We start from the raw sequence: 15,509 nt of genomic DNA on the forward strand, positions 1-15,509 counted from the left end.
TTTCTTGTCGCTGTCGATAATATTTAAGGCTTGTGAGAGGATTTTAAAACGCGCTACAGTGCCCTCTGTGACGGCGAGCCTGTTTCAGACCATTGACCTCTAGAGCTCCCAGAGGGCTGAGGCCTACTCACCGCAGTCAGAGCCACTTACAGGGTTTTAGAGCCTGTATGTTTGTCTGGTCGATGCACGACTCTGGGGAATGGAGGTGTCGCCCTCTGTCAATCATTCGCTTGTTGCAAGCAGGAAACCAAGCGACGCTCAGAGCCAAGTTCGTAACGATACGACCTGCACTGCATGTCGGACACCCCTGAGAGCGTCGGGGTCGGGGAAACGGGAGTAAATGGCTTGCAGATATATGCAGATCGTGTTTTCAAAGACATTTTCAAAGTCATTTTCAAAGTCATCCGCTTATTTTTAATAATGTTAGCCATGAGTTTTAACATTGAGTCATCCGCTATAATACCAAACTGACTACATATCTTTAATGCTAACGCTTATAAAGATATATATGACATTTCAAATATGGGAGGCCAAATGCCATCCGTGGCTCCTCCTAGTATTTCACACGTGTGTGACATCCTTTTTTGCGTGAGAAGTCATTTCCTTTCACCAAAATAATTGCGTCTCGTCTAAAGACTGCAGGAAGGTTGATTAAACATTGATACGTTTTCTCACATATTCATCAAGATCGTAAGTCTGCCCTCAGCACTCGCTATCTGACTTAAAAGCACAACGTGCCTCAGTGCACTATAAGCACTTTCTGGGAGAATGAGGATTTCAGGAGCGTTTGGTCATCTATCAGTTTTGTTTTTACCTCGTCACTGTTCAGTATGAAGCAGAACCGTTGAGGTATGTAGCTGTCGAGTCGAAGAACACCTCACAGACGGGGAGAACAGCCCACAAGACCTCAAGGTGATCTTAGGAAATAGGTTCACTGTTTTTTTAAAGTTGGTCTTAAAACAATACTTGTACGTTGAAAGAGCTATTCGTCGCTGTAATTGTCCCTCCTCTCCTTATCCTCTGTGAAGCAACCCCTTCTTTGTGCGCCTCCAATGTGAGTGACGTGGAAGTAAATTCAAAGTCTTAAAGCAAATATTAAGCTAAAGCAATCTGTGTAAAATCCTTCATCCAGCCAGGTCAGAGGTGACCAAACCTCAACCTGGTAATGTGAACTGAATAGAGACCTATATGTCGTGTGGCAGAGAGGGGAAAAAGACTTGTGAGTGTTTACGTCATTAAGGTGGTTGTATAATTACAGAGATGGTCATGTGAGGATTAAAATGCTGTGCAATGTAACAACATAGCTGTTAAAGCTTGGTGTAATTATGGAGGATTTATGCTGAGGCAAGAACATCTGAGAAGAAAATCTAATTTTACAGTTGTAACTACAACTTTGATGTTGATTAAAACTGTAACAATTAGTGATTCGACCAAAAAAAGCAACAACTTAATAATAAAATTATCCTTTTAGCAAAAATGGCCAACATTTGCTGGTTTCAATCTCTCATCTTCTCAACTGCAGATTTTATGCTTTTCTTTTTTGCACACAACATTAAAATGAATATCTTTGGGTTTTGGCATGTTGGTCGGACCAAACAAGACAGCTGAAGACATCACCTTGGGCCGTGGGAGATTTTAATGGGCATTTTCTAAATCTTCTGACATTTTATAGACAAAACATAGCATAATCAATTAAATGAATTTTCCCCCACGTAGAAGGCAATTTGCATGTTACACACAATCACACGAGCGTAAAAGTATGATGGGAAACCAGTAAGACGATATGGCCAAGAAAGATGCAGCAATAAAGTAATGCATTTTTCAAAGCTTTGCCTTAAAATTACCATACTGGCTTTACTACTTTACATTTCTGCATTTCCCGTCTTTAAATAGAAGTTAAGCGAAGACGGGATCGTTTCATGTCCAGTACGGGCAGCAATAGTGCTGGCAAGAGATGTTGCCACACTAAGTGTAATATGCAATTGTGAGCAACACTGCAAATCAGAGAGCAGAACTGCTTTGTGGAAACATTGGATTAAGTGAAAACCGATCATCCTGGCTGCTTATTTTTTTATCCTTAAATATGAGGATTTTAGAGAAAAGACACTATATAAAATGATTAATCAATATATGGAATTCCAATTACATATCCTGTGATGTTGTATGGATTTTATCCGCGTCAGCTCTATACAGGAGGAACAATCACGTCCACTAATACCTCTTTTCACGCATGTTAGTGTGGTGATACTGTCAGACACATAAAAAAAATAAAATGTGATTCATCCCTTTAAAATGCCACACTGTGTTAGTGTGAATAATCCCGACACACTGCTCGTAGTTTTCACAATAAAACAGCAGGGAAATGCTGCAATAAAGGTCACGATGTAGATCCTGGGAAATGTAAATTCCCACATGTGAAGTGACCGGGAACCAAAAGTCTTGGGGTTGGTTAAATATTCATAATGGGTCGCTAATGTTAAACACATGACACAGTTGCAGTAATGCGCGTAGAGGTTGCTGCCGCCCGAGTGCGTGTTGCCATTGAGAGTTTGAGAACGTAGCACAAAAAGCGAGCGTACAGCATGTAAGCTGTTCCTGCTCTCACAGCATTTTAAGAGACTGCCTCACCTTAGTGGAGGGATAACACGAGAAACCTTCATGTTTATGACAGAGCCTGACATTCGGGAAAGAACAGACTTTTATTTGGAGCAACCTTGAGCTTCGTCTGTTGGACTGTATGTCCCCGTCCTGCCTCTTTGCACTGAACAGGATTTGTGTGTCAGCATAACCTCTTCCTATGATATGAGCGGTTTCAACATGTCACCAAGACAAAGTCCTGGACAAAAGAACAGGATTGTGATCTTGAAGCGTGACTAAAAGTGCCTCTGCTTTCTGAGAAATCACTGACGGAGGTGTGACAGAGCAGAGCCGAGTGCATCCAGCAGCTTTTGTTATCAGGACGGCAGAACAGGCTTCAGCCGGTCAATTTGTTTTTAGCCATAGGACCATTCATACCGTGAGATGACTCACGTCGGAGAGCATCCCATAACGTTTACAAGATGGAGGCTGTGCCTTGTATATGTGAGGTGGTGTTAAACCTCCATTGTTTGACATTACTAAGTGGTTATTTCATCATGTATACGGTATACCTCTGTATGATGAAGAGCCAATTAGGGCTCCGATCACTCTACTGGAAAAATATATGGAAGGAAAAAATATATACAAGGAGTTTGGTTTGCAGAAATCACCTTGCAGCTTTTTGTAATCAGCACCTGGGTAAGAGTGTGTTTTGCACACAGATTGCTGGGTTGTTTTATTCAATTTATTTATCAATTGTGTTTTCAGAGAATTCACCATACCACAATATGTATCAATATCATGATTTTAATTTTAATTTGAACGGCAACGTGACATACATCATATCCCTCCTGGACAATATATTTGAACAAATATGTATGATCATGTGTGCTTTTAGAGACATTTACACACCCAATTTTGAGAGACAAAAACACAATATAGATATGATGGTCATCGCTGTTCATTTTCAGTTTGATAAGCTCTGTAATGCTGAAACCAATCACAGGGAAACACAACTCTAGCTGACAGCAGAATTACAGCAATTAGTCGATTGACGGAAAATCAATTTGCAGCTTTTTTTGATGAGCAATTACACATTTCAATAATCTTTAAAGCAAAAATGCCAAAAGATTCCCTGGTGCTGCATCTTAAACGGGAAGCTGCTTTCCATTGTAATATGTTTGGGTTGTTTTTCTGTCACATGTGATGAAGGTTTTTGATTGAACAAAACAAGCAACTCAATGTCACTTTGAGCTCCAAAGAACATGTTTCCCCAATTTATTTTGCATAGGCAAAACATTAATTGTCATTTAATCACCCAATTATTTTTAGAATTGATCTATAATGAAATATTAATTGCAATATTGTAACAAGTGAAATCCCAGCTGACGTCTAATCTCATATCACAACATTAATATTTCACTGATAGCCTTGAACGGGCCTGCATACACACTCACAGCACAGACAGGAGACTGACTCAGTGTGTCGGACTGAAGCAAAGAGACATGATAGGAACCTGGGTGAGGTGGTCCGAACAGAAAAGAGACAAATATGGTGCGTTTTACAAGTCAAATCCATCCAAATTGTGTGTGTGCATGTGTGCGTGTCTGAGTGGTTTAAGCAAATCAATTTTCTTTGCTTCTTCATAGTGGTTGATGTAAATCATCCCTACATAGAAACAAACCTCTGTTTTCTCTTTCCCATCTAACATGCACGGCACCGGCACACACACACACACACACACACACACACACACACACACACACACACACACACACACACACACACACACACACACACACAACTAGGTGAGTCACCTTATTAATATAAATCAGTGCAAATCAATCATCCTTTTCACAAACGATACCTTCACACACTCAAGGTTATAAATGTATCAGACATTCCTCCTGGCAGAAGAGCACGAGTCCCGTCGGCCACTGAGCCGTTTCTTTCTCCTCTCATCCCTCGGTCCCTCTATCCCTCCCGCAACCTTCCACCTCTTTTATTTGTCTCCTCTTCCTCGTCTGCATCTCTCTTCGTTCCTCATCCCTCCTGGCCTGGCCTCCTCCACTGACCCAGTCCTCTCATCCCCTCGCTGAAATATTGATAATGGACTCTCGCTCGGCCTGCGCTCTCCTCTTCTCCCTCTCTTTCCTCCTCATGTTCCCATCTGAGGTGAATCAGCAAACCAAACCAGCGAACATTTATACCAAACCTGAGTGTGTGTGTGTGTGTGTGTGTGTGTGTTTACACCGCTTTCCACTGCAGCACAGCAGACACCGCAACGAAGGAGTGTTATGTGTGTGAGTGTAATGAGCATAAGTCAGCCCACTTTAGACAGACCATGGTGGGCCAGCATGGGACACCCTGAGTCATTAGGCCACTTTCTCCCTACACTCCTCTGAGGCCCAGAGGAGGCTAATCACGTGCTCATGAATATTTCACAGCACATGCCTCACACTCCTATACTATACTGACCCAGCTGTAATGGCAGTTTAGGCCCTGCATCAGATCACTGTCTCTCAGTGATGAAATGGTCCTTGACAGCAGCAGCAGCAGCAGCAGCAGCAGTATAGGAGCAGGGCACCTCTGCTGTCTTCTCATGCATTGGACATGTATGTGCGCGTGTGCATGTGAGAGAGAGCGAGAGAGAGAGAGAGAGAGAGAGAGAGAGAGAGAGAGAGAGAGTGAAGAGGGGCGGGGTGCATCCTCATACCTTATATCCATATCTTACCGTCAATCCTCCGGTTTCCCTCCTCCTCCTCGCTCACTGCGTCTTCCGCATTCCGTCTCTCCGCGCCCTCGTGCACCCACTGTACTCTCCTCCCTTTATCCCGCTACGCTCTGCCCGATGCATGAACAAAAAAAAAAATCTAATATTCAGTCGGGAAACGTTGGTGTGCGATACCCGCTGGACGATACGGTCATTAGCGCCGTGGTGTGTCCGACAACAACTGGGCGTCCTCCTCCTGTGACCAGTGTCCTGTGTGGGGCTCTGCTCGGCTGGACCTCACACCCTCCCTCCGTCCTGTCGAGGCTCGATGTCTTCCCCGCTGTGCTGTGTGACTGTGCGTCACGTTGGTATCATAATTCCCACGGGTTTCATGGCCAGAGACGGTGCGGGCTGTGGGCCTTATAGCTCCGATGGACGAGGGGAGGCAAATACACGATCACACGCGAGAACAATAATTAGGCGCAAATTAACGCACAGACCCGAGCTGCTGCGTCTCCCTCCGTCGATTTCTAGCGATCATCAAGCCCGGGCGTCGTTTGTCAGTGCTGATCATTTGCGTCCGATATTACATCCTTGCATTTAATGGAAAAAAACGTCGACGTGATGACAGCCGCTTTGCATATCCTTGAAGAATCGTGATGAGGCGCAGCAGCACATCAGGACGGATGTCGGGGGATATATCAGGTTATCAAAATAAAAATAAAAAAAGAGACAGGAATCGTGTTAAAAAATGTCGCCGTGATAAAACATCATTTCAAAACGACAACAGCTGGATAAACCAGGAGAGATCAGGTTTTCCGCTCCTATAGCATCGCCTTGCATCCGTCCTTCTCTCGTCTTCTTCTTCTTCCTCTCTCTCTCTCTCTCTCTCTCTCTCTCTCTCTCTCTCTCTCTCTCTGTTTCTCTCCATCCGCTGGTTCGCTTGTTGCGCGTTCTGCTCTCGAGAGCGCGCAAAGTGAGTGTGTGCCTTTGTGTGCGTGTGTGTATGTGTGCGCGTGTGTACGTGTGCAGATACAGGGAGAGGTGGGGAGACTATATATTACCAAGGTTTGTCTGAGTGAGCAACAATAAGCTGCTGTGTGGGCAAAAGGAGAGGAATAATATAGAATGAACATGCGGCTCGTGTTTTTTTAGGCCTCGGTGTCTTTATACAGGTCTGAGCTCAGATTTAGGTTTAGTGTACGTTGCTCTATACGACAAGAACATGCAGAAAGGGGAGCTATTGTGTGCAGTCCGTGCACATCCAACAAGCACGCGGGCATTTGGTCCATTACACTAAAGGGAGAGCTTTGCTGTGCTTTGAGCAGCTCTGATATAACATGTTTGTCAGTCTGTCTATAACACTGGGTGCTTTTAAATGAATCATCATGTCACCGCCATTTATCGAGCACGTCAAACCTAGCAATCAACCCGTCACACCTTGATGACAACTGGTGACACTCTGGTTTCATCATCTGTCTCTGCAGAATCATGTTTATCCAAGCATGTTCTGCTCCCACTGCCATTACTGTCATTGCTCCTACAATGCAAAAAAAAGAAGCACTCTTGCTTTTTGTATTTGCATTTTAGGAGTAATGACAGCATATAGAGTGAGTACTCAGGATAGAGGATGAAAGACGACCTGATTATGTTTGTGCATATTATTTGGTTTTGGTTTTAAACCCTAACCCTCCCTGTTGTTTCAGTTCCTGCCCTCCTGTGTTTCCCAGCCTCCTTGATTGTCCACACCTGGCCTCAATTACTCACCTGCCCCTGATTAGGTCAGCTGCCCTCCCCATTTATATTCTCCCTGGTTTTGCCTGTTCCTCAGCCAAATTGTCTCACCGCTGTGTGTTCCTACCAGTATGTTAAAAGGATGATAACCTCCTCTAGTCCATAGCCCTTGACTAAAAATCTTGTTTATGCAGTTCACACGTGCAAGGAAGTGATCAAAGACTAAACACAGTCCTCAGTATGAAAAGAGCATGAGTCATGTCAAAGAAAATCACTGATTATGTAGAAAAGTCAGTTTCTCCATAATTTCCCTTGACTGCCTTTGAATAGCTCTGATTGCTTCTTGTGTCGCCTGTAAAGTGCAGCTAGACTTCATAAACACTCAAAGGACAACAGTCCCCAACAAAATTATTTTAATGGCGCTGAATAATTCATTGATTTTTAGATTATACATGACGTGTTTTGATTGGATGGCACAAATGATCACGTACAAGTTCATTGCATTACAGAGCTGTGTCGTTGAAAATGGGGAAATGGTTGGAATAATCTCCTGGGTGTAATAAAACAAGCCATTATGGTATTTCTTGGCTCAGACATGACCTTGGCTTGACTCTATACTTGGCAGCTTTCAAATACATTAAAAACAGCCAATTCTAAGCTGAGGTTTGCAGTATTTAGTGCTCCATTTTGAGAGATTTACATTACTTTTTATTGGTTGTTGGCATATCACACCACTTATACGAGAGATACATCTGCAGCAAGATTGAAGCCGTTGCTTGGTTCTGATATCGAAAAGCAAGTTACAGAAACTTCAGTTTGATGTGTGTGAGAAATGTCAGTATTGTCGGACATTGAGCGGTGAAAAGGGTTTTGTTTGGTTAAACAGAACCGTGTAACGCTGGCAGCATCGTCAATCAATCTAATCATGGCAACTTTTGAGAAAAATCCAGTCCTCTTGTTGGTCTCTATCACCATGGTGACCCTCCTCCATCCACCTCAGCATTTTTCCCTCCACCTCCACCTCCACCCCACGTTCTGCTCTTTTCCTTCTTCTTTTTCTTCTTCTCGTCTTCCACCTTGTACTTCAGCCTCCTCACAGGGTCAGTGAAGCTGCGCATGGACTTCCCCTCAAAGTCCTCGCTGATCATGAAGTTCCTGTCGATGATCTCTGCCGCCTCCTGCCAGCTGCGGTAGCAGTCCGTGCCAAGGCACCGTATCTCCTCCACTGCATTAGGGATGAGGATGGAGCAGTCGGGGCGCAGCACCACCACTGTGGGAAGCTCCTGCACATTAAACATGGCCTCCAGCTCCCTGTGGACACACACACACATTGGCATACAGCTAATTGATTTATACAGCAAGGTACATTTACATTCAAATCATCCCTCAGCAGGTTGTGCACACAACTAACATGGCCAAACTCACACACCTCCTGTAGGGGTCCTCGTAGGCCAGGAACAGGCACTTCTTGGGCAGCTCTTTAAGGAAGCTTTCTTGCTGCTCCTCTGACTGGTCCAAACTAACAGATGAAGGAAAAAGGAAGATCACGTTGCTGGGAGATGCAGGCACTAAAAACCCATCCAAATGTGTGTTTGAATGTATATTCCTGCCTTATGAGGACATGTGGTTCTCACAAAAATAGGAATACACAACAAGGCAATAACTGAGAATAACTGAGAGTACGAAAATCCTACTTCCTTATCCTTTGCAGAGATACAGTGGGAATAGTGTGTTATTACACATACACATGTAAAGAACTTGAGCAAAGTAATGTTTAGATTTAGGGTGCCCAAAGAGGTATAGTTGAGCATCTGACTGGATACAGTTTGGGTTTTGAGGTTTGTAAATAAATGTGTGTCTGTGTTGTACCTAATGTACAGGAGAACCAGCTGAGCAGCGCGGTCCACATAAAATTCATCTGTCAGTCGTTTGAAGAAGTCGGTGAGCGTGGGCGCAAACCGCTGGCAGCTCTCACATGCGTCAGATGCAAAGAAGAGCATGAGGATGCGGTTCTGCAGGCGTACGACGATCTCTCTTTCTGTGTCCAGCTCGTCCTGGTCCTTGTTGTTCTTCACCAGGACTTGGTCAACGAACAGGTCAACCATAATGACGTGGTACAGGAAGGAGGACGGAGGCTTAGAGAGCACGGGGAGTGATGAACAAACAATATATATACACATTGTTTTAACAGAAAAGAATCAGAAAACACCAACAACATAGTAGTGGAATGAAATGATCCAAAACAGATGAAGGTCTTCACCGTAAAAGTCGGGTTACAAGCCGCTACTACGTTCGATGGGTGTCCCCGCTAGTTCCCTGCTGTAGCCAGCTAGCGCTGCTGCTAGTTCCCTGCTAACTTCCGCTAGCTCTCGCTAGTTCCCCAACAACCACCGAAGGTAGCGGGACCAGCCCTGGCTCGACGCCCGACTCGGGCAGCGGGGAGCTAGCAGCAGGGCTAGCTTGCTACAGCGGGGACAACCACCGAAGGTAGTAGCGGCTTGTAACCCGGCTTTTATGGTAAATGCATTCTTATCTATGAGAAAGCACAGACTAACAACCAAAACACAGAATTGTTTTAAAAAAGTTGTATCTTACTGTGATTAGATTATACTTTGAATAAATTAGCTGGTATGTTTCCACTCAGTCAGAATTACAAACCTCCCATTAATCATATGCTCCATCTTGCTTGCTGTTAAATCGGATAATCCTCACAGTGGTTTACCTCTCACAAATATTATCTCCCCTTGAGGCCGCAAATCCAAAACGAAAACAGCTTTCAAAATATAGTTTTTCTTTTCCTTTCAAACTCAGTCGTACTTGAATCCATTCCCAGCCTGTCACTTTATATCACGTCCCCTCATTGACTGTGTCCGTCTTCACCTTGACGTCTGTAGCTGCTCACTCCCTCTGCCTTTGTGTGTCTGCGCTCCACCTCCCCTCCTCTGTCTGGGGGGGAGGGATTGAAAGACAAGGTGACAGAGGGACAAGAGGCATAAAGTGCTCACTGTCTGTGTGTGTGTGTGTGTGTGTGTGTGTGTGTGTGTGTGTGTGTGTGTGTGTGTGTGTGTGTGTGTGTGTGTGTGTGTGTGTGTGTGGTGACTGAGCATAGAAATTACAGAGACTTCCTTGAAAAAATAGAAAGACCTTAATGAAGTGAGCCACAGTGAGACCTTTATTATTCAGTAACTAATAGAGGCGCAGAACCACAGGGAATATCTGGTTGGTGTTAGTTTGATTCACTCTGCAGGGAAGAGCCCGATATGGCCATGAAGCCACGGCAGAGACACACACACACACACACACACACACACACACACACACACACACACACACACACACACACACACACACACAGACCAGGTTATTAATATAAATCAGTGCAAATCAACATATAGTTTGTGTTAGAAGAATATTTACATATTTTATTGCTTTTTGTTTAGATACAATACAACTTATATTTAACAACTTAGATATGCATATACATTTAGATTAACAAAATAAAGATTATCCTTGAGAGACACGCCATAAATAACATTGCAAACATAAATAACAGCCATACGGTGCTTGCCAAATATTGATTTAAATTTTAAACACCAGCAGGCGCCAGCACCTACATTTATTTTAAAGCTGCAATTAATAAAACATGTTTGGCCATTTGGGGGCACAAGGACACACATCCAGAAGACATCCAGCTTTATAAGTTGGATTGATATGGCTTACGTGTACATGTAATGCTTCTAATGAAACACTGATCACACTTAGTTACTGTAGCTTGTCATTACTTGACAAAGTAATATAAGACTGGATCAGAGTTTGGAGGAAATATAGTCCTATATATAGTTCGCAGTAACGGTAGCATATGATATGATGAGCGACTCATCTTATTTAATTCTTTTCAAAGTTGTGTGCGATCTGTGCAGAACGGCACAGTTATGTTATGCTTCTACATGCCAATACCTCCGGCAACACAACAGAGGAGCTCTTTTCCGTGTGAATTTATTTAAGTTCTGCCCCACATGCAATTGCAGGCAGAATGTTTTTCAAAGAGCCTGCAAAGAGGTTAGAGTATCAGTAACAAAGGATTAAGTATTTAAGAGGCTGGATTTGAAGACTTAAGACAACAAACACAATACTCTTCCTTTAGTATGTGTTTATATATGTGTGTTTGTTTCTTTGATCTCTTCTCTTCTTCAGCTTCTCCACCATGTTCCTTTATCTCCCTCCTTTCTCTTTCTATCCCACATTGCATCTTTCACCTCCTCCTCTTCCTCCTCCTCCTCACCACTTCTATCTTTGCCCTTCCCCCATAAATTCCACCATTGTTTCTTCCTCTTGTCGTCCTCCGTCTTGTATTTGAGTCTCCTCACGGGTTCAGTGACAGTTCGCATATTTAGGTTGTCGAACTCCTCATTGAGCATGAAGCTCCTCTCAATGAGCTCTGCTGATTCCTGCCAGTCTCTGAAACAGTCACACCCAAAACGACAGATGTCCTGCACAGCATTTGGAGAGAGGACGGAGCCGTCAGGACGAAGGACCACAACGGTTGGCACGTCCTTCACCTTGAACTTGGCCTGCAGTTCTCTGACAGGCAGAAAAGCACACATGTAATTAACATTAAATGTCTTAATTTTACTTTAGAAACACACACTCAAACAGGTTTACCATACAAAGAAAGCCCCACACAAACTACACAGACTCTCCTCTTTTCTTCACCTACTTCCTGTATGGATCATCAAAGGCCAAAAACAGAATCTTTTTGTGCAGCTCTTTGAGGAATCTTTCCTGCTTGGCCTCCGACTGGTCCAAGCTGGAGAGAGGAGATGGATATGGACATTTTATGAATGATAAAACGTTGTGACTTCATGCAATCACATGTGTGCATCAAGGAGATAAAGGGAAAGAAAGGTAGAGACCTGACGTAGACGAGTGCAAGCAGTTTGGGGTATTCAATGTATGCAGGATCTTTCAGTCTCTTAAAAAAGTCATTCAGAACAGGCAGGAAGTCCTGGCACTTGCCGCACTCCGCAGATGCAAAGAACAGCATCAATATGCGGTTTTCGAGGATCCCAACGATCTCTCGTTCTGTGTTGAGTTCATCCTGGTCCCAGTTGTTCTCCACCAGAACTCGGTTTAGGAACAGGTCCACCATGATGACAGGAAGAGTAAAGGCCCTCTGAAGGGAAAGAGTGGTGAAATACAGATGCATATGGTTGTGCTACAATGTGTTATCTGTATCTTGCCTCAGTTCATTGCTTGCATCCAGAGGACAAAAGCTACACTGCTGGATATCTTTAAGAGATCATCTGAGACTTTCGGTGCAGCCTCAGGAATTTAACTTTAGTGATTTCCCACAATGGCTTTCAACATCCCACAGAGTGCGAAGTCATTCCACACAGCGGAGATATATGTGTGTGTGCTTGGGAAGAGAAGTAGCAAAAGCACTTTTGGAAAGAGTATAGATTTTTTTCTTCAAATTGTGAATACACACATTGTGGTTGCATTCTATTATGGTGCATATGCTGATTTTGGTCTCAACATATAGGTATTCAATATTTATGACTAAATGAGACAAAAATCTAAGTTTGGAAAAAAACATCTGTTACTTATTTAAAGTTTTGGCATACAATACATCTGCTTAATCTGTACTGCGTTGGTGTGGTTGGATCAGATCTGATAGACTGTGGCAGCACAAGCAAAGGAAACGCCATGACTGTTGTGATTTTTATTCAAATGTTGCTTAACACAAACGGTTCTGGCAGATTCTCACGTAGGAGTCCATCACTCGTTCAAATCTCACTGGCCGCAACACAGACATGTTTATACTGTATTGCTTATATTTCTTCTATGTTCATCCAGAATAAGTACAAGTATGTTTTCGGTGCAGCAGAAGAAGCTCTTCAGAGGTATTAAGAACAAAAGTAACTTTCATTATCATCACAATTAGCAACTAGTGATTCATATATGAACATGAAAATACATGAATGAAGGTTTCTGTGCCTTAGAGAGTGAGATTTGTAATTGATGAGTGACTGATAGCACATTTTGTTGTTTAACCATTTTCTTAAAATGAAGGGAAAACATCTATTCAATTCAGGATTGTGTCTTAAATGGCCTGGATGTGGACAGTTATTATGACAATATTTCTATAAAGGGACTAAGTAGTCTGAACAGGTTTACAGATATAAACTGAAATCTGGACCTTTGGCCACTTGATCAACAGACTCTCACGGTTTGATATGTTTTAATTGTCATTTGTTTTTGTTTTTAATAAAGTACTCAATTACTGAGTGGATCACTCTGTGAAATAAAGTGTATTGTTTGATTTGTTGAGTTTTCTGTAGCAATAGGAACAAAAACACTGAACCAAACGGAATGAAAGGACGAGGAATGCAACCACCTATTTTAAAAAGGTTTCATATATATTAAAGGTTTCCTTGAAAAGGACAGTGTGTAGGATTTGGTGGCATCTAGCTGTGTGGTTGTTTGCAATTAACAACCAACTGAATAGTCCTCTGCTCATTCCTCCCTCTCCAATAGCCATGGTAACGCTATTCGTCATGCTCAGAGGCCATCCTTATTATATTCAAACTATTTTAAGAGCAATGGAAGTCAGACGTTGTTTGGCGAAAGCAAGGTTTTGCACTCTGCAGCTCAAGTTACAGCTTCACAAGCGTGACGGGGAACGATGGTGGCCTTCAGAGATTGTCAAAACGTGCAATATGGTCACCATGATGATATGAATGGCTCATTCCAAGGTAATGTAAACACCACAATTCTTAGTTTCGGGTGATTATATACTGAAGAAAACAGTGTTATGAATATCATATTATATTTCTGCTGATAGATCTAACGCTACACACCCTTTTCAGTGATGCTGCTCATTGACAGACTGAAGGACATTCAACCTATAAGCTACAATAGTAATTGAAGACAAAAGTAATCTATAAAACAACAGCCCAGCCAGGATGAATCAGCCCTCTCTGTGATGGTGTTTTCCAAAAGCAGACTTATGGCTCAGAACAAAAAAAACACAGAAGAAATAAATTTCATATATAGAAATAAAGTTCAGGCCTAACATCTCTGAAATGTGCTTTATCTGTCTCGGCCAGCCTGTATTTCACTGTGGCAGCAGTCGCTGCAGGCTATGAATTGACAGCGATAACCTCACAAATTAGATTTGGCTCTCTGGCTCTGAGCTGTGCCAGATCTATTTGAGACTACGACTCTGGACGGAAACTTCCAAGGCTGATGTTGAAGAAATATGTTTGAAATTGAGCAGCATTGCATCTTACCTGGAAAAAAGGAGGATTTACTGGAAGACTCTGAAAGGTCAGAGCTTAAATCCTACATTTGGAAAAGTTATTTCACAATAATCCCGTTCACTTATTAGAGCTGAGCCAACACACCTGATATAAACTAGCAACACTGCCTTGTTTTGTTAGTTGCTAATTTAATAGACCATCAATCTTTGTATGAGCATATACCACGAGTCATTTACCTCACCTTGAAACTCCTTGACTCCAACAAGAAATATGTCCAGTCCTCCTCACTTTCAAGCCATTTTCTATTTCTTTGATTTGCTTTCTTTCTTCCTTTAAATCCTGTGAAGTTTGCTCTGTTTTGTGCTCCTTTCACTGCCTCTTCACCCCTCTCTCTTTACCCGGCACTCTGGTCTACAGAGGGAGATTACAGATAGCTGGAGAGGTGTGGCAGTCCTGTAATTCAGGGGCAAAGGCTGCTCCTGTGTGTGCGTGCGTGCGTGTGTGTGTGTGTGTGTGTGTGTGTGTGTGTGTGTGTGTGTGTGTGTGTGTGTGTGTGTGTGTGTGTGTGCGTGTGTGTGTGTGTGTGTGTGTGTGTACTCTGGGCCCTTAAAACTCCAGCTCAACAGTAGCAATCTTATTACTTAAAGAGAAAAAGGGAGGGTGGATAGGAAGGATGAAGTAAAGGACAAATTGGATTGCAGGAAGGAGGACTGACATGCAGGTTAAATGGTGGAAAGAAAGACAGACAGGAGACAAAGAAAAAGGACAGATATGTTATTATGTTAGCATCACTCCTAACCGCTGCTAGTTGTAGTCTCACTAATTACGGATGTCACTCATTTACCCCTCGGAGGATTTACTCATTATTTTGCATCCTGTCATCAAGATGATTTGACAGCCAGGATGCGGAGCTTCAAGGAAATTAACTGAGAAGGTCGATAGCTTGACTTGAGCCTGGTTTAACTCAACCCCCAGCACTACTACTGTAGAAAAGTGGCTATTGATCTGCAGGGGCACAAGCAGAAAATACCTGAGTTAATCTCAGAGAGGGGTGAGGTAAATATAGAGGAGTAGAGAGAGAGTGAAATAATAGGATTAGTCTGAGTCACAGACGTGTGCCAGTGCACTATACACACATGCATAATGAACCTAAAGATGCTGTGGACATGGGAGCAAACAGACACAACACATGCTAAAGCTTCTCGGTCATGACATTTAGCGGA

At 42.9% G+C, this 15,509-nt stretch overlaps 2 protein-coding genes across 2 annotated transcripts; both read right to left on the reverse strand.

Annotated features, from left to right (window-relative positions):
• Positions 1-7,992: 7,992 nt before the first annotated feature.
• Positions 7,993-9,129, reverse strand: LOC306737889 (nucleoredoxin-like protein 1; the record flags this gene model as incomplete). The annotated part of the gene is made up of 3 exons (XM_079219694.1): positions 7,993-8,335; positions 8,454-8,543; positions 8,894-9,129. The coding sequence occupies 3 exons, from the start codon at positions 9,127-9,129 to the stop codon at positions 7,993-7,995; spliced, it is 669 nt and encodes a 222-aa protein (XP_079075820.1).
• A 2,085-nt stretch (positions 9,130-11,214) lies between these two features.
• Positions 11,215-12,173, reverse strand: LOC306737470 (nucleoredoxin-like protein 1; the record flags this gene model as incomplete). The annotated part of the gene is made up of 3 exons (XM_079219204.1): positions 11,215-11,605; positions 11,742-11,831; positions 11,938-12,173. 3 exons carry the CDS (start codon positions 12,171-12,173, stop codon positions 11,215-11,217), a joined length of 717 nt encoding a protein of 238 aa, XP_079075330.1.
• Positions 12,174-15,509: the final 3,336 nt, after the last annotated feature.

Source organism: Taurulus bubalis (assembly GCF_910589615.1).
Source record: "Taurulus bubalis genome assembly, chromosome: 6".
Taxonomy (NCBI): domain Eukaryota; kingdom Metazoa; phylum Chordata; class Actinopteri; order Perciformes; family Cottidae; genus Taurulus; species Taurulus bubalis.